The sequence below is a fragment of the Nomascus leucogenys genome, unplaced genomic scaffold (assembly GCF_006542625.1).
Source record: "Nomascus leucogenys isolate Asia unplaced genomic scaffold, Asia_NLE_v1 Super-Scaffold_258, whole genome shotgun sequence".
Classification (NCBI taxonomy): Eukaryota; Metazoa; Chordata; class Mammalia; order Primates; family Hylobatidae; genus Nomascus; species Nomascus leucogenys.
Genome location: NW_022095769.1, coordinates 4,331,798 through 4,350,608, shown reverse-complemented (window position 1 = coordinate 4,350,608; position 18,811 = coordinate 4,331,798). Strand labels below are relative to the sequence as shown.

Below are 18,811 nucleotides of genomic sequence, written 5' to 3'. Positions count from 1 at the left end.
AGTCCAGGTACTTCATCACTATACTCAGATGCCTCTCTGGTTGGATCAGAACTCTTCATAAATTGTGTCTGTGTTTGTGAGTGGTTTGTGTGGTGGTGTTTCTTTTTTTCCCTTCATAAAAGCAGAGGGATATGCATAGATATAGCTGTGCTCTGACCTCAGCAGTTACTCTGGAGGCAAAGAGCCTACCTTGTGCATTATAGTGGGCCCAAAGTTCAGAGAACAGGCAACGGTTTTGGAAGAAATGCATTACTGGGCCTCTTGGAGGAAACTTGCCACCATGGCTTATTTCTATGAGAGGTTTGAAATTTTAGGCTCACCATTCTTATTGGAAATTCACCTGTTGTATCACAGACCTCTTCTTTCAAAAGCACATTTCAGCAAGATACCTGTCTTCAACCCCCACTCTATATTTCCTGCATCCCCAAAGGAGACAGTAGGAGAAATGGGACCACGGGAGGAAGTGGAGGGATGATACATGTGGAAAGGGTTGACATCAAGGATGGGCAAAGGAAGATAGGGTGACTCATGCCTCTAGTCCCAATTACTTGGGAAGCTGAGGCAGAAGGATCACTTGAGCTCAGGAGTTGGAGGCTGCAGTGAGCTATGATCACGCCACTGCACTGCAGCCCGGTTAGCAGAGCAAGACTCCATCTCTTAAAAAAGAAAGGAAAAAAAAAAAAAAGATAGGCAAGGGAGAAGGAGAAAGGACCGGTTCCCTTGGTGCCTATTCTTGACCTCAGACAGCCTTCTGAGCCAGGCTTTCCCTCAAGCAGACTCCGGCCAAGGGAACCAATTCATTAGCCAGCCTAAATTTAAGCCACAAAAGGAAGGTGATGAAGACATGGGGCCACCTCTCTCGGAAGGTACAGCTGTTTTACATCAAAAGCTGAACTGTCTCTTCCCAAAAAGGCCTAACCCATGGTTCTTTTCCTCTGCAACGTTCCTATAGCCTTATTTCTAATAAGGCTAGTAGCCTGGAAGTGCTACTTCCAAGTGGCCGGAGCTCTTGGCAGAAGAGATAGCATTTGTTGAGTATGTGCTGTATGCCAGGCACTGACTAAATGCTTTGTATATCTCTTCTTGCTTTTCTTCCCAATAACCCTGTCAGTTAAGTTTATTTTCCTTTATTTATGAATAAAGAAACTTACTCAAAGAGGGTAACTTACCCAGGCTCACAGGGCTAGTAAGAGGCAGAACTGAAATTTGAACCCAACCAGACTATGATACCAGAGTCTCCTTCTACTATACAGGTTCCCACCCTTCTGTAGCTGCCAGCTGTTCTGAGTACCAGCTGTCATGGCCTTCATGTTCTTTGGTTTTTTGGTTTTCTTTTTTTTTTTTTGAGACGGAGTCTTGCTCTGTCGCCCAGGCTGGAGCACGATCTCGGCTCACTGCAAGCTCCGCCTCCCAGGTTCACGCCATTCTCCTGCCTCAGCCTTCTGGGTAGCTGGGACTACAGGCGCCCGCCACCATGCCCGGCTAATTTTTTGTGTTTTTTTTTAGTAGAGACGGGGTTTCACTGTGTTAGCCAGGATGGTCTCGATCTCCTGACCTTGTGACCCACCCGCCTCGGCCTCCCATCATGCTGGGATTATAGGTGTGAGCCACCGCATCTGGCCTCACCTTCATGTTATCTCTTCCAGGTCAATGGCCACAATCCGGGGTCTGATGGCCAAGCCAGGGAGTACCTCAGAGAAGACCTGCAGGAGTTCCCGGGTGGGGAGGTCCTGCTGTACAAGCTGGATGACCTCACCAGAGTGAATCCTGTGACACTAGAGACAGGTATGGGCCTCCCATTCCTCAAGAGCACCATCTCCAGGAGGTTGGAGGTGTGAGGAGAGTAGTCAGCACAGCTTCTCTAGGTCAGACGGAGGTCGGCAGGACTCCTGATCTGGAGCCAGGTGGGCTGTCCAGACCTCCGCCCGAGGGAGCATGACAGCTGCACCTGGGCTCCCCAGGGCATGCTTTGCTTCAGATTTGGAGCTCGTCTTAATTAGATCTTGTATCTGTTCTTCAGGGAGCTGCTGGGATTTAATGATTCTTGGCTAATTGCAGAAAGAGGGCTGTTACTTAAGTAGATGTGTGTCTGTGTGTGGGGTTTGACTATATTTGAGGCCGAGTTTGCTAAAGGCATTTCTGCCTCAGTCCTGAGGTGCCTGCAGGCCCGGTACATGGCAGACACATTCTACACCAATGCTGGCTGCACCCTGGTAGCCTTGAACCCCTTCAAGCCTGTTCCTCAGCTCTACTCGCCCGAGCTAATGAGAGAGTACCATGCTGCGCCTCAGCCCCAGGTAAGGCTCTGCCGCTGCCTGTGGCCTCAGGGCTCCTCTACCTCCCGCTAAACCTCTTTGCAGTTACCCCTGTCCTTATTCGTCTATTCACCAGCCATGTGGTCATTCAGAGTCTGCTAGTGTCATGGCCTGCTCAACAGGAGCTGCAAGAATTTTGAACTGTAAAGAACTGACTACAGGACAGAAGGTGCAAAGTAGGGAATAAATAAATATTTGTTTAACTGAGTTTGGAACCTAAAATAGAGACATAAGAGAAAGGATTTTTTTTTCTTGTTTGCGGTTTTATTAACAGGAAAGGATTTATAAAGGTATTATATATTTGTGTATTTAGCAAACTACCTTTTTATTTTTTTATTATTTATTTATTTATTTTGAGACGGAGTTTCACTCTTTTTTTTTTTTTTTTTTTTTTTTTTTAGACGGAGTCTCGCTCTGTCACCCAGGCTGGAGTGCAGAGGCGCGATCTCGGCTCACTGCAAGCTCCGCCTCCCGGGTTCACGCCATTCTCCTGCCTCAGCCTCTCCGAGTAGCTGGGACTACAGGCGCCCGCCACCACGCCCGGCTAATTTTTTGTATTTTTAGTAGAGACGGGGTTTCACTGTGGTCTCGATCTCCTGACCTCGTGATCCGCCCGCCTCGGCCTCCCAAAGTGCTGGGATTACAAGCGTGAGCCACCGCGCCCGGCCTGACGGAGTTTCACTCTTATTGCCCAGGCTGGAGTGCAATGGTGTGATCTGGGCTCACTGCAACCTCCACCTCCTGAGTTCAAGCAATTCTCCTGCTTCAGCCTCCTGAGTAGCTGGGATTACATATGCCACCACACCTGGCTAATTTTGTATTTTTAGTAGAGATGGGGTTTCTCCATATTGGTCAGGCTGGTCTCGAACTCCTGACATAAGGTGATCCACCCGCCGCGGCCTCCCAAAGTGCTGGAATTACAGGGGTGAGCCACCGCACCTGGCCCTATTTATTTTGAGACTGAGTCTCTCCCTGTCACCCAGGCTGGAGCGCAGTAGTGCGATCTTGACTCACTTCAACCTCTGCCTCCAGGGTTCAAGTGATTCTTGTGCCTCAGCCTCCCGAGTAGCTGGGACTACAGGTGCCCACCACCATGCCTGGCTAATTTTTGTATTTTTAGTAGAGATGGGGTTTCACCATGTTGGCCACGCTGGTCTCGAACTCCTGACCTCAAGTGATCCACCCGCCGTAGCCTCCCAAAGTGCTGAGATTATAGGCATGAGCCACTGAGTCCAGCAAAACTACCTTTTTAGAAAAGAATGAAATTATACACGATAAGGATTGCCCTGGAAAATTCAGCGTATATTTATCTCTACTGAGGAAAGTAACTTATTCTTTTACTGAGAAAAGGATAAGTTATTTGGGGTGGGGTGGTGGAGGTACAGACAGATAATGAGCTTGTTGGTGTAAAAGTGCATGATGCATTCAGGGAGAGGTGAGAGAAAACTTGCTGGCAGGAGAGAGGCCTTGGGGGCAAGAGGGAGTAGATGAGAGCAGGAAGACGAGAAAGCCAGGGTTGTTTGTGAAGAGTCTGAAGCACCATAGCAGGCAGAGAGAATCTGCAGAGCGTCTTCATCCAGGTAGAGGTGGAACTGGGAACAGAACCCACTAGACGAGTAATTACTCTGGGAGTTGGATTCAAGAAGGTGAGGCAGGAGGCAGAGACAACAGTTGGAGGCTTTGTATCCCTCCAGGTGATAGGTGGCTGGGACAAGGGCAGGTGTAGAGAGGAGTGGCTCTGATGCCATATGGAACAGTTGCCTTCTCCCTCAGCAAGCTATGGGTAAGTGATCACTGCTGGCTGGGTTAGCTAGGCATTGTAGAGATGGCGTGGCCCTCCAGAAGTTCGTGCATGATGAGGTATCCAGTTAGAATCCAGGGGATGTCTGTCCTGAGAGCCCTGTCTGCTGTCTGCCCTGCCTCCTGAAAAGTAAAAGCCAAGTCGTAGTCCCCTATGTTTCCTCAGCATCCAGCTTGATTGATGCCTAGTACATTGAAGACAGTTAATAGTTGTTGAAGAAAAGGAGAACAGTGGCTTTGGAATTTAAATCACGTGGATATACTTACTTGCTGGGTGGCCTTGAAAGGTTATTTAACTCCTCTGAACCTCACATTCCTCATCTATAAAATAGAGTTATATTTCCAATTAGTGGACAGACTTCTTAGACAGTATTTTCTAAGAACTTAGCAAATTGCAAATTATAGTAATATGAAGTAATAGGCAAAAGGATAAGACAAAGCAAGATAAGATGGGAGTATAAAGGGTTAATGTCATAAACTGGTCAAGGCTAGCACTGCTTCTAGGCTGAGAGAAGACGAGTAGATAAAGCCAACATAGGGGTCCTAAAGTTGGGCCTAACACTGTGACATCCAGAAAATTTTTCTGGAGGAAGCATCCCACCACTGCTATTGGCAGCCTCCCCATCTCAGTCATCATTGGCTCAGTCATCATTGAAAAACAGGCATTCCCTCACATGACCTTTCATTCCTTGATGTTCCAGAAACTGAAGCCCCATGTGTTCACTGTGGGTGAACAGACCTACAGGAATGTCAAGAGCCTGATTGAACCAGTCAACCAGTCTATTGTTGTCAGTGGAGAGAGTGGTGCTGGAAAGGTAGGAAGACGTCTTTCCCATCTTGTCAACTCACGACTGGCTGGGTGGACAGGGAGGCAGGGGTCATTCCTTGGCCTTCCTTGTGGAGTTGTTTGCTTCCTAATCATTCCCAGATAGGCTGCTGGCTGAGGCTGGGGTTGGTGCACAATGATGGGCTAGCACTGAGCTGGAAGTCAAGAGACAGGATTCCAGTCCAGGCTCTACTGCTAGCTCTGCCATCACCCTGGGTGAAATAGGAATGAAGCTTCCTTTCTAAGCCTTATTTTCTCATTGAAAGTCTCTGGGGACAAAAGTCAGCTGCTGGGGATTCCAGCATAGTGGTTAAGAACACATCAGAAAAGTACTTAGCTTCTGCAAAGCTCTCAGTTCTTCCACTTGTAAAATGGAAGGGAAGGGAGGACCAACACCTGACTCATAGGACTTCTGTGAGAGTTAAATGAGTCACTGTACATATGGCACCTGGTGGCATGCTTTGCATGTGGCAGTGCTCCTCCAAAGTAGTTGGGGTTCTTATGGGAAAGAGTTTATTGGAGTAGACCACCTGAACCCTCTGGGTTGCCCATGGTGGCAAGGGCAGTATATTGGGCCAGGTGTTGGGGAGGACAGAAGCTCCTGGTATGGCCACGTGGCCTTCTGGGTAGCAAAACCACAACAGGTGAGACAGGATGTTGCATACAGATGAGTGGGGAGTTGCACAGCTAGTCAAAGGAGACTTGGCCAAGGCCTTGCCACCTTCTTGACAAGCCTCACCCAGCTGCCTCGCCCTTTCCACAACACTTTTACCTTCATGAGGAACTCTTTGGACTATAAACTCCTACTGCCTTCACTCACATATGAGAATTGCTGAACACTGAGAACTTGCCAGGTTCTAGGCTTCTGGCTGGGCACTGAGGGGTGGCAGGGGGAGGAACAGAGATGAATAATGCAACATGTAGCTTTCAGGGGGCACTTAGTCTGCTGAGAGAGACAGACAAGAAAACAAAGACAGTAAGTTTCAGGGATGAGGGCTTGGATTTGGGTTAGGAGGGGATCTGTAGGAGCTATATCAAGGTGGCTAGTGAAGTGGCTTATGTCCAGCTTCTCAACGAAGCCTTGTCCCCAGAATTGCTCTGGGGAACTGAGGCTGAACCTGGCCCAAGACTCATCCAACCAGAGAGCTTGGTAACCCTTTATTGAGCAGCCACTATAGCCCTGGGCTGGGCCTGGTATATTTTCAAAAATTTATTTTTAATAAATAGTAATGTAGTTACATAGTTAAAAAAATCAAGCAATACTACAAGGCTTATAAAGAAAAACAGCAAACCTGCTCCTTATCTTTCAACCTTGTTCCTTCTCTCCAGATGCAGTTACTTGCACATCTTTTATCAGTTTATTTGGGTGTTTACATCTATATTTTTAAACTACTGCTTATATTATTACTGACTTTTTGGTTTTGGACCTTATCTGTTCACTTCCTACTTTGATGAGGATTTAACCCTTATTTCCCTGCCCTCAAAATACGTACTCTGTATATAATTATTTCATAATTTCTAATTAAGTTAATAAGCAGTATTTACATGGTTATGGTCATGTGTATATTCACAGCAGAGCCATATAATATACTATATATTCTTGCATAATTTTTATTTTCCCTCTGTTTTCTCTGTTTAGTTTAATAGTGGTGTACAAAAACTAAACCAGAGAAAAAGTGGGGCAAGTGAAATAAATAATAAATAATTGCCCCATTTTTTCACTCGTTTAGTTTTTATATACCATTATTAACTCATTACCAGACTTGTCACCAAATCTGGAAAACACCTGTCAAACTGGCAAGCAAATCAGTTTCTTTCATTGGAGATACCCTTCCTAGAGCTCTCAGACCACATCTTTTCTTCCATCTGGATTGGTGGCTACTGAGGGCTGCTGCCACACAACTGTTGCATGGAAGCTTCTTTGCCTCTGCACATCCCCAGATGCCCATCTGTCCTAGGATAAATCCCCCATGGCAGGAGCCCATAGCGTTCTCTTTATTTTGTTTTTGTTTTTTGTTTTTTTTTGAGTCAGGGTTTCTGTCACCCAGGCTGGAGTGCAGTGGCACAATCTCAGCCCACTGCAACCTCTGCCTCCCCAGTTCTAATAATTCTCATGCCTCAGCCTCCCGAGTAGCTGGGATTACAGATGCATACCACCACACCCAGCTAAGTTTTTTTTCTGAGACAGAGTTTCACTCTGTTGCCCAGGCTGGAGTGCAGTGGTGCGATCTCGCCTCACTACAACTTCTGCCTTCCGGGTTCACACCATTCTCCTGGGAGTAGCTGGGACTACGGGTGCCCGCCACCATGCCTGGCTAATTTTTTGTATTTTTAGTAGAGACGGGTTTCACCGCATTAGCCAGGATGGTCTCGATCTCCTGACCTCGTGATCCACTAGCCTTGGCCTCCCGAAGTGCTGGGATTACAGGCGTGAGCCACCATGCCCAGCCAAACTAATTTTTATATTTTAGTAGAGTGGGGTTTCGCCGTGTTGGCCAGGCTGGTCTTGAACTCCTGGCCTCAAGTGATCTTCCTGAGTTGGCCTCCCAAAATGGTAGGTTTACAGGCATGAGCCACCACGCCTAGTCTCCATGGCTTTCTTTTTCTTCATTTACTGCCTTGTTTTGTTTTTATGAACCATATTTTTTTTTTTTTTTTTTTTTTTTTTTTTTTTTTTTTTTGAGACCAAGTCTCGCACTGTCGCCTAGGCTGGAGTGCAGTGGTGTGATCTCGGCTCACTGCAACCTCCGCCTCCTGGATTCAAGCAGTTCTCTGCCTCAGCCTCCTCCCGAGTAGCTGGGATTACAGGTGCCTGCCATCATGCCCAGCTAATTTTTGTATTTTTAGTAGAGACGGGGTTTCACTATCTTGGCCAGGCTGGTCTTGAACTCCTGACTTCGTGATCCACCCGCCTCGGCCTCCCAAAGTGCTGGGATTACAGGCGTGAGCCACCACGCCCGGCCAAACCATATTCTTCAGTAGTTTCTTGAACAAGATACATGGAGGGCAAATTGTTGCATATCTGAAAATATCTATTCTGCCTCAAATCTGATTGATATTTTGGCTGGGTTTTATAATTCCAGGTTAGAAATAATTTTCTTTCTGAATATAGAGACTTTTTTTTCTTTTTTCTTTTTCTTTTTTCTTTTTTTTTTTTTTTTTTTTTTTTGAGACAGAGTCTTGCTCTGTTGCCAGGCTGGAGTGCAGTGGCACAATCTTGGCTTACTGCAACCTCCGCCTCCCGGGTTCAAGCAATTCTCCTGCCTCAGACTCCCGAGTAGCTGGAACTACAGGCATGCACCACCACACCCAGCTAATTTTTGTATTTTTAGTAGAGATGGGGTTTCACCATGTTGGTCAGGATGATCTCGATCTCTTGACCTCGTGATCCGCCCACTCTGGCCTCCCAAAGTGCTGGGATTACAGGCATGAGCCACTGTGCCTGGCCGAGGTTTTATTTTCATATATTGCTGTTGAGAGTCCCAGTCCATAATGGTGTTTTTTTTTTTCCCCCAAAGCTTTTAGGTATTAAAATTCACAGTGCTGTGTTGTGGTATAGCCTTTCTTCACTTATTATGCTGGGTACTTTGTGTGGGTCTTTTTAACTTGGAAACTCATGTCCTTTTGTTCAGGAGAGTATTTTTGCATTATATCTAATAATTTCTTCCCCTGTTTTCTCCTTCTGGAACTTCTGTGAGGAAATTTGGTTAGTTGTGTAATATTCATATTTTTCTCGCCTATCCTCCTTTCTCTATTTTTTTAATCTTCTGAGAGATATTCTTTTCTTTACCTTCCAATTCTTTGGAACTTTGAATATTTGTTAAAAATTTTAATTCTACATTCTAGTTTTTTTCTAACATTTATGATATTTGTCATTTCACATAAAAGAGACTTATGAAATAATGATCCTTAAGTGTCTGTTCATATTTGAAAATAAGGCATTAAACAACTGATTAGAATCTGTGTTTATGTACAAGATTGTCAACCAATGGGGCCTCACTGTAAGTAGCTTTTTAAACTTGTGGGACCCTGAACGGCCATAACTTTTCTCGTGAGCTTATTGGTGTCTCCAGAAAAGATTCCTCCAATCTTTCAGCAGAGAGGTGGAAACTATAAAGAATCAAATGGAGATGATAAAAATTTAAAACATGATAAATCTTTGGGCATATCAACAGACCAGACATGCAAAAGAATGTATTAGTGAACTTGACAGTTGGTGAATAGAAATTATCCAAATTGAAAAACAAAGAGAAAATTGCATCCAAGAACTGTAGTACAGTATCAAATGGTTTGCCACTGAACAATGCAGAGGTTAGGGGCACCAACTTCCCACGCAATTGAAAATCTGCGTATAATTTAACTGCTAATCAGCAGTTAATCAACTACTGTTGACTGGAAACCTTACAAATAACATAACAGTCAGTACGTATTTTGTATATTATATGTCTTATATACTGTATTCTTACAATAAAACCAGAGAAATGAAATTAAGAAAGTCATAAGGAAGAAGTATATTTACTACTTAAGTGAAAGTGTATCCTCATAAAGGTCTTCATCACCGTCATCTTCACTTTGAGTAGGCTGAGGAGGAAGAGGACAGTCTTGCTTGGTCTTGCTGTCTCAGAGGTGGCAGAGGTAGTGGAAGCATAATAGAAGGGGAGGCAAGAGAGATTTATTGAAAAAACCCACATATAAGTGGACCCATGCAGTTAAAACACGTGTTGTTCAAGGGTCAACTGTACTTGTAATTGGTGTCCTGGGAGTAGAGAGAGGACATGGGTCAAAAGTGATATTTTTACAAAATTAACCAAAGATGGCAAGCACAGATCCAAGAAGCTCAAAAAATACCAAGTAGAATGAATACAAAGAAAACACATTTAGGCACATTATGGTCAAAGTGCTGAAAACTAAATATAGGAAAAAAATCTTAAGGACCAGGTGCAGTAGTTCACGCCTGTAATCCCAGCAATTTGGGAGGCTGAGGCAGGTGGATCATTTGAGGTCAGGAGTTTGAGACCAGTCTGGGTAACATGGTGAAATCCCGTCTCTATTAAAAATACAAAAAATTAGCCAGGCATGGTGGTAGGTGCCTGAAATCCCAGCTGCTTGGGAGCTGAGGTGGGAGAATTGCTTGAACCCAGGAGGAGGAAGTTGTAGTGAGCCAAGATCATGACAGAGTGAAACTCTGTCTCAAAGAAAAGGCAAAAAAAAATCTTAAAGGAAGCCAGGAAAATAAATATTACATAAAAACGAACAAAAATAAGAATGACAATAGGAATCTTGACAAAAACTGCAAGCCCACAGATAAAAGTGACACCTTTAAAGTGCCGAAAGAAAAAAAATCTGTCAACTTAGAATTCTGTTATCAGCAAAAATATTTTTCAACAATGAAAGTGAAATAAAGACTTTTTAAGACAAATAGAAGTTGAGGGAATTCATTGCCTGCAGACTTGCACTGCAAGAAGTGATAAATTTTTTAGTCCAAAAGAATATGAAAACCAGATAAATATTTGGATCTACACAAAGGGGTAAGTTTCAGCATTACAGATGTAAAATCTTTTCTTTTTTTGTCTCTTTAGAAGATAATCACTATAAGGCAAAAATGGTAACAATGCTTATATGATAGAATGGAATCATTAAAATGCTGAATTTAATCAAAGGCAATAAGAAAAAAGGGAACTAAGATCACGTGGAACAATTTAAAAAATAACAGATGGTAGATTTAAACCTAGTGACAATTACGATAAATGTAAGTGGTCTCCTCGCGGATAAGTTCAAACTAAATGGATGGAAAAAAATATAACATCCTAACACTCATAAAGGAAAGCTGAAGTGGCTACATTAATATGGAACATATTTTAGAACAAGCAATGTTGCTAAGGATAAGATGAGACATTTCATAATGATAAATGGGTGAATTCATCAAGAAAACAGGTCTAAACAGGTGTGTACCTAATTAGTTTCAAAATACATGAAGTAAAATCTGCTGTCATTGAAAGGAAAAATACATAAAATCAAAACTACATTTTGAGGCCAGGCACGATGGTTCACACCTATAATCCTAGAACTTTGGGAGGCCAAGGCTGATGGATTGCTTAAGTTCAAGACAAGCCTGGGAAATGTGGGGAAAACCCATCTCTACAAAAAAATCCAAAAATTACCCAAGCGTGGTGGCTTGTGCCTGTAGTCCCAGTTTACTCACACAGAGCAAGCAAGACTGTCTAAAAACAAAAAACAAAAAGATTAAAATGATACAAACTATGTTCCTTGAGCTGAATAGAATTGAACTAGAAATAAATAACAAAGACTCCTAGAAAATCCTAAAACATTGGGAAATTAAACAACACACTTCTAAATATCCTATGGGTCAAAAAATCACAATGATACTATAAAGAAAAAAAATTATCTATCTATCTATCTATCTATCTATCTATCTATCTCACTATGCCTGGGTTTAAATCTACCATCTTATTTTTTAAATTGTTCCATGTGATCTTAGTTCCTTTTTTTATTTTTATTTTTATTTTTTTTTTTTTGAGACCAAGTCTCGCTCTGTCACCCAGGCTGGAGTGCAGTGGCGCGATCTCGGCTCACTGCAAGCTCCGCCTCCCCGGTTCACGCCATTCTCCTGCCTCAGCCTCTCCGAGTAGCTGGGACTACAGGCGCCCGCCACCACGCCTGGCTAATTTTTTTGTATTTTTAGTAGAGACGGGGTTTCACCGTGGTCTCGATCTCCTGACCTCGTGATCTGTCCACCTCGGCCTCCCAAAGTGCTGGGATTACAAGCGTCAGCCAACACGCCCGGCCCATTCGTTTTTTTATTGCCTTTGATTAAATTCAGCATTTTAATGATGCCATGCTATCATATAAACATTGTTACCATTTTTGCCTTAGTGATTATCTTCTAAGGAGACATATATATGTGTGTGTATGTGTGTATATATATATATGTATGTGTGTATGTATATACATACACACACGTACATGTGTGTGTGTATATATATATATATATAGATATATATATATAGATATATATATATATTTTTTTTTTTTTTTTTTTTTTTTTTCTGAGATCCTCTGGCCCAGGCTGGAGTGCAGTGGTGTGATCTCTGCTCACTGCAACCTCCACCTCCTGGGTTCAAGTGATTAGTCTGCCTCAGCCTTCCGAGTAGCTGGGATTACAGGTGCATGCTACCACACCTGGCTAATTTTTGTATTTTTAGTAGAGACTATGTATTTTTAGTAGAGATGTTATAGTTTCACTGTGGTGGCCAAGCTGGTATCAAAGTCCTGGCCTCAAGTGATCCACCTGCCTCAGCCTCCCAAATTGCTGGGATTACAGGCGTGAGCCACTGTGTCCAGCCTTGTTTGAAATTTCATTACCAAGTCGATCCTAGAAAATATTTTGAACTAATGAATTAAAATGAAAGCACAACATCTTCATTACCTCTTTTTTTTTTTTTTTTTTGAGGCAGTTTCGCTATTGTTGCCCAGGCTGGAGTGCAACGGTGCAAGCTCAGCTCACTGCAAACTGCGCCTCCCGGGTTCAAGCGATTCTCCTGCCTCAGTCTCGCTAGTAGCTGGAATTACAGGTGGATGCCATGACACCCAGATAATTTTTGTATTTTTAGTAGAGACGGTTTCATCATGTTGGTCAAGGCTGGTTTTGAATTGCTGAACTCAGGCAATCCACCCACCTCGGCCTCCCAAAGTGCTGGAATTACAGGTGTGAGCCACCGCACCTGGCCTCATTACCTTATTTAACCTTAATTACCTCCCAAAGATCCCTTCTCCAAATGCAGTCACATTGGGAGTGAGGGCTTCAAAATATGAATTTGAGGGGAACACAATTCAGTCTGTGGCGTATCTTAAGAAGCTAGAGGGGAACAGAATAAACCCAAAGTATGCAGAAGAAGGGAAAAAGTGAAGATGAATAAAATAGAAAAAAAAATTAATGAAATAAAAGACTTTTCTCTGAAAAGATGAATAAAATGATAACTCTCGCTGGGTGCAGTGGCTCACGCCTGTAATCCAGCACTTTGGGAGGCCAAAGTGGGTGGATCACCTGAGGTCAGGAGTTAGAGACCAGCCTGACCAACATGGTGAAAGCCTGTCTCTACTAAAAATAGAAAAATTAGCTGGGCATGGTGGTGAGCGCCTGTAGTCCCAGCTCCTCAGGAGGCTGAGGCAGGAGAATCACTTGAACCCCGGAGGCAGAGGTTGCAGTGAGCCGAGATCGTGCCACTGCACTCCAGCCTGGGTGACAGAGCAAGACTTCGCCTCAAAAGAAAACAAACAAACAAAAAATGATAACTCTCCAGTCAGACATACAAAAAGAGAAAAAAGATGTAAATCACCAATATCAGGAATGAAAGAGTAGACATCAATACAGATCTTACAGATTAAGATAATATTTTTAATAACTTTATGCCAAGAAATTAGACAATTTAGATGAAATGGAGAAGTATTTTGAGAAACAAACTGCTGAAGATCACATAAGAAGAAAAAGAACCTGAATAGCGCCTATTTCTGAAAGAAATTGAAGTCATAGTTAAAAGCCTTCCCACAGAGAAAGCTCTAGGCTCTGGTGGCTTCACTTGTGTATTCTACCAAACATTTAAGGAAGAAATGTTACCAATTCTACATAAAGTCTTTCAGAAGATAGAAATATCTCTGATCCCAAAGAAAAATCTAAAGAATCTACAAAGTAAGTTGCCACCTCACTGCAGCTAAAAAGTTGTAGAGCGTTTAGTGAGGTGATAGGATACAAGGTCAATATGTAAAGACAGTGTGTTTCTATGTCCTAGCCACAAACAATTAGAAGTTAAAATGAAAGTATACCTCACTTCAGCTGATTAAGAACAAAAGAGTATGAATTTTAAAATTAGACTGCTTGGGGCCAGGTACGGTGGCTCACACCTGTAATCCCACTTTGGGAGGCCAAGGTGGGCAGATTACGAGGTCAGGAGCTTGAGACCAGCCTCGCCAACATGGTGAAACCCCGTCTCTACTAAAGATATAAAAAATTAGCCAGGCGTGGTGGTGCACACCTGTAATCCCAGCTACTCGGGAGGCTGAGGCAGGAGAATCGCTTGAACTGCAGTGAGCCAAGATTGTGCCATTGCACTCCAGCCTGGGAGGCAGGACGAGACTCCGTCTCAAAAAAAAAAATTAGACTGCTTGGGTATAAATTGGAGCCCTGTCATTGAGTAGATGCATGATTTTTAATAAATTTTTAAATTTCTGTGCTTTGGTTTTATTGTTTTATGAACAATTGTATAATCACACCTCTGCAGAGTTTGCAAAAAAACATACACAGAAAGCCTCAATAGCTCAGTGTCTGCCACAGAGCTGGGAGAAACAGATGTTATTACCCCCATTTTACAAACACAGGTAGAGGAAGTGCCTTGCCCGAGGCCAGGGTTGAATTCTGCCTTCACCCATTTTGTCAGCAACACACTGGTGGAGAAGAGAGCTCTGGTGGGCACTGTTCTCTCAGGCAGGCTCAGAAGTGGGTGGGAACATAGATACAGCTCCCACAGGGCTGTTTCTGCCACAGTCATGGACGTCTTGCTGCCTAATGAAGTTCTATGCTGTGGTGGCCACCTCACCTGCATCTTGGGAGAGCCATAAGATTGCAGAAAGGATAGAACAGAGGATCCTGAACTCCAACCCTGTCATGGAAGCTTTTGGTGAGCTTGGGCTCCTTTGCACAGTATCTCAGTCCCATTTCCTCTGGGATTTTCCACCTTCCAGGGAGAGGGGCAGTGCTTTGAGACCCTCTCTTGGGTGGGGTTGGAGGATGAGTATATCCTTCACTGACTCTCCCTGGTACTCCTCAGCATCATTCTAACAAGAGGTAATGTCGTTCAGTCCTCTTCCTCACTCCAGCCTAGGCACACGTAACAGTCATGCTGGAGAAGACCTGATGGCTTAGCTCGTCCAAATTCTGTCTTTCTATCCAGTTTCCAATGAAGGGCACTTGTTAAGGGATACAAGGTGATTAGTGTTTGTGTTGGCACTGGAACCCAGATGTGACTTCCTGTCTAAAGTCAGTAGTGACAGCTGATTGTTTTTGACCTTTCCCTTCAAAGAAAGGTCCCTGACTGCCTAGGCTTGCTCATTCCAATTTCTTGCCAGAAAGTTGTTCTGACTCCCCTGAATCCCACTTGCTAAAGCATGAGGGCCCATTTTCTAATCCTGTCCCCTATGACATGAAAACCAACAAAGGGACCTTTAGGTGACTTGAGCACAGGAACAGGACCTCCAGAGACCTGCAGCCACCTTGGCTTATGAGGACTCTGCAAACCCAGGGGAGTGAAGTAAACATAGGTGTGATCTGTAGGGAATGCGTGTACGCTGAGGAATAACAACAGCAGTCGCTTTGGGAAGTTCATCCAGCTCCAGCTGAACAGGTAATAGCTGCTGTCGCCCTGGCTAGTGGGAGGATGGGATTGGGGAGGTTAAAAGTGGCTGGGGCAGTATCTGGCCTGGGCCACCCCTATGGGCAAAAACCCTCCTCCTCCTGGTGCATGCCCTTTACCTCAGGTGTGAGCTCTGAGGGTGATCTTTGCACCTGGAGAACTATAGCTCCTCTCCCCTTGGGGAACCCTGGGGCAGTGCACTTATTCAGGCCTGGGTTCCTCCTGGCTTCTACTCTTGCTCTGGGACTTCTAGCTAAATTGCCACCTCTTTGGACCATATCCCTGAGCTTGAAGCTGGGACTTTGACTCCTGTCTTGGGGTAGAGCAAAATGATGTGCAGAGGCCTTGGCCCTGCCCACCTGAGCTAGATGCAGGGGAATATTGCAGGACACCCAAGGACATTCTGAGTGGTCCCCACCCCTCAATGCCCATTGGCTAAGTGGAAGAGCTTGGTGGGGAGTTGCCAGGTGGCAGGCAATCTGGCACACCCAAATTGCCAGACATGGCTATGGAATGAATGGGCAACTAACGGGCTCTGGCCTGTGTGTGCCCCAGGGCTCAGCAGATGACTGGAGCCACAGTCCAGACCTACCTCCTGGAGAAAACTCGAGTGGCCTGCCAGGCTTCCAGTGAGAGGAACTTCCACATCTTCTATCAGGTTTGTGCCAAATGGGGCCCACAGCCCCCCAGATATGGGACAGGGATGGGTCCCTGTTTTTCAACCCCCCACCCCCCAGAATGCTCCATGCCTGGCTCCTTCACCTAGCTTTTGATGGAGCTACCACTTTCTTCTGCAGACTTTACATGCAACACTTCTGCCTCACACTGCCTTGGCTCCCAGCACAGTTGTGGCCTGGGGGTATGTTTTACCTCCTCCATCAGACCAGAAGGTCCTTGAGGCTGGGACTGTATCTCTAGGGTGGAAGCCGTGTCACTCTTATCATTCTAAGGGCTCTCCTAGAATGGCATCTGTCTCTAACAGAATAAGGGCTTCCCTAGAGTTGTGCCTTTTCCATCAGACTGGGAGTCCCCCCAAGGCATGGATAGGACGTCTCCCTTTCTCTCAGAATCGGAGCATCCTTAGGTGATGGATATGCCTCCCACGTCAAGATGACGGGCTCCCTGGGCAGGAGTTGTCCTTTTTTCACCAGACTGCAGGTTTCCCTAGAGCAAGGTTCTTTTGCATCAGGTTGGAGACATCCAGAGCTATGTTTACGGCATCTTTTGCCCCTGTACCTGCCCTGGACTCTCGAAGGGACTTCTGAGCCTTGTGATGTTGCTACCATCTCTCACTCCTCTCATCCCAACCCTTGCCTATGCAGGCCTGGGCTTTTCTCAAACCCCCTACCCAGCCTCCCACCTACCCTTCTCCACAGATTTGCAAAGGAGCCAGTGAGGATGAGAGGCTCCAGTGGCACCTCCCTGAGGGAGCTGCCTTTTCCTGGCTGCCCAACCCAGAGAGGAGCTTAGAAGGTAAGGGGAGCCCCATCCAGCACCTTGCGCTGACCCAGCGTCACCCACCCACTCTGTACAGAGCCTGCCTCCCTCGCATCTTGTTACTGCTGACCTCTGCCCCTGAACTTGGATTCTTTTTCAGAGGATTGTTTTGAGGTGACCAGAGAGGCCATGCTCCATTTGGGCATTGACACCCCTACCCAGAACAACATCTTTAAGGTCAGAAGAAAAGCCATGCCACTTATGTTTGGCAGAGATGACGGGCAGCCCCTTTCATAGAGCCTTTCCCTGGACTTGGAGTTGGTCTTTCCCTGAGGATCTAGGACTTTGGGCCCCTCTGTGCTACCTCCAAGGAATCAGCCACCTCTCTGTTCTGCTGAGGCTGGAGACCAGGTGATGGGGTGGACGGGGCATAAGGAACAGTGATGCGTACACAGTGCTAGAGTACAGAATGCAGTAAGTGATCCATGGGGGCAGAGAGCAAGGTACTGCGTGATCAGAAGAGAGAACTAGTGCTACCGCCTTGCTTGTCTAGTACATTAAAACTTACAAGTCATGTTCACACCTCTCTGCTCACTTAGTTTTTTAAACAGTCCTCTGTGTGTGTTTATTTCCCTTTATGCCTGAGAAAACCAGAGAGGTAAAGTGACGTGCCCAAGGTCAGATACCACTAAGTGGTGATACAGAGTACCAGACATAATAATTCCAAATTCCTAATCTCTCTGTCTTACCCCAACCCCGTGCTCCGTCGTCCTCTGGAACACGAGACTGCCCCAGGTGAGCTGGGCTTCTCCCAGTCACACTAGGGCGGCCTCCCTTCTGTCTTTGCTGACAGTGCTGACTGCCTCCTCTCATCTTCCTCACCCTCTAGAGCAGCAGGAGGGGATAGATAGGATGGCCTGGCAGTCGAGACAGGGAGGCCACTTCAGGGAGGTAGCAATGCAGTGGAAAGTGACCCTCACCTCCAGATGGGGGCTGCTCAGACACTGCCAGGTAAGAACTTGACAGAAGGACAGCACCTGGGGACAAGGCCCAGGATAAGTAGACAACACTGGGAGTCGGGGCAGGAGTGCTTTGGGGGTGGCATGACCCTCTGCCACAGCCCTTCTGCCTGGTGGGCATGGCAGTCTTCTGGAGCAAGTTGTGGCCGGAAGGCCAGTGGCACATGGAGGCACCCTGCCTGGGACCATATAGGAATGGTGGGTGGGGTCCCTGTGTCAGGTCTGAGGGTGGTTGTTTTTTTTTTTTTTTTTTTTTTTTGAGGTGGAATTTTGCTCTCGTTGCCCAGTCTGGAGTGCAGTGGCACAACCTCAGCTCACCGCAACCTCCTCTTCCCGGGTTCAAGTGATTCTTCTACCTCAGCCTCCGAGTAGCTGGAATTACAGGCCTGTGCCACCACACCCAGCTAATTTTGTGTGTGTGTGTGTGTGTGTGTGTGTGTGTGTGTGTGTGTGTATTTTTAGTAGAGATGGAGGTTCACCATATTGGTCAGGCTGGTCTTAAACTTCGGACTTCAAGTGATCCACCTGCCTCAGCCTCCCAAAGTGCTGGGATTACAAGCGTGTGCCACCATGCCCAGCTGGTTCTGAGGGTTTTGAAGTTGCTGGGCCTTGGTGGGGTGAGGGGAGCTTCTGTCTATAGCCCCTGGGGGCTTGTCTGTGTGGAACACTGAGTACAAAGGCAAAGGGGCACCCATCGGACACAGACCAAGGTCACAGTTCCTCCAGTAGGCTGGACTCTCAGAAGCCTGGCAGTGGGAAGGGGCTCAAGGAAGCAGAGACAAGCCTCCAGCAGGCACACAGAAGCAGCCCTGCCCCCAGTCACCAGTCTATTCCCAGAGAGCAGGGGGCAGAGGGGTAGAGGATGGGTGGGCATGGGGGCCCACGGGCTGCCCCAGGAGACATCTGAAGTCAGCCTGGGTTCTCATCCCACCTTTCCCCTTGGGAAGCACGTGTCCTTAGTCTCATCTCTATCATAGGCAGTGGCGTAGC

General features: G+C 45.7%; 1 protein-coding gene across 1 annotated transcript in view; it reads left to right on the top strand.

Annotated features, from left to right (window-relative positions):
- The window catches only part of MYO19 (myosin XIX), a 40,352-nt gene that overhangs the window by 5,251 nt on the left and 16,290 nt on the right, over positions 1 to 18,811 (top strand). Inside the window, 8 exon segments of the mRNA XM_030807970.1 lie at positions 1,647 to 1,785; positions 2,149 to 2,297; positions 4,817 to 4,930; positions 14,501 to 14,633; positions 15,287 to 15,356; positions 15,921 to 16,023; positions 16,742 to 16,838; positions 16,963 to 17,039. Of these exon segments, the coding sequence (XP_030663830.1) occupies positions 1,647 to 1,785; positions 2,149 to 2,297; positions 4,817 to 4,930; positions 14,501 to 14,633; positions 15,287 to 15,356; positions 15,921 to 16,023; positions 16,742 to 16,838; positions 16,963 to 17,039 (882 nt within the window).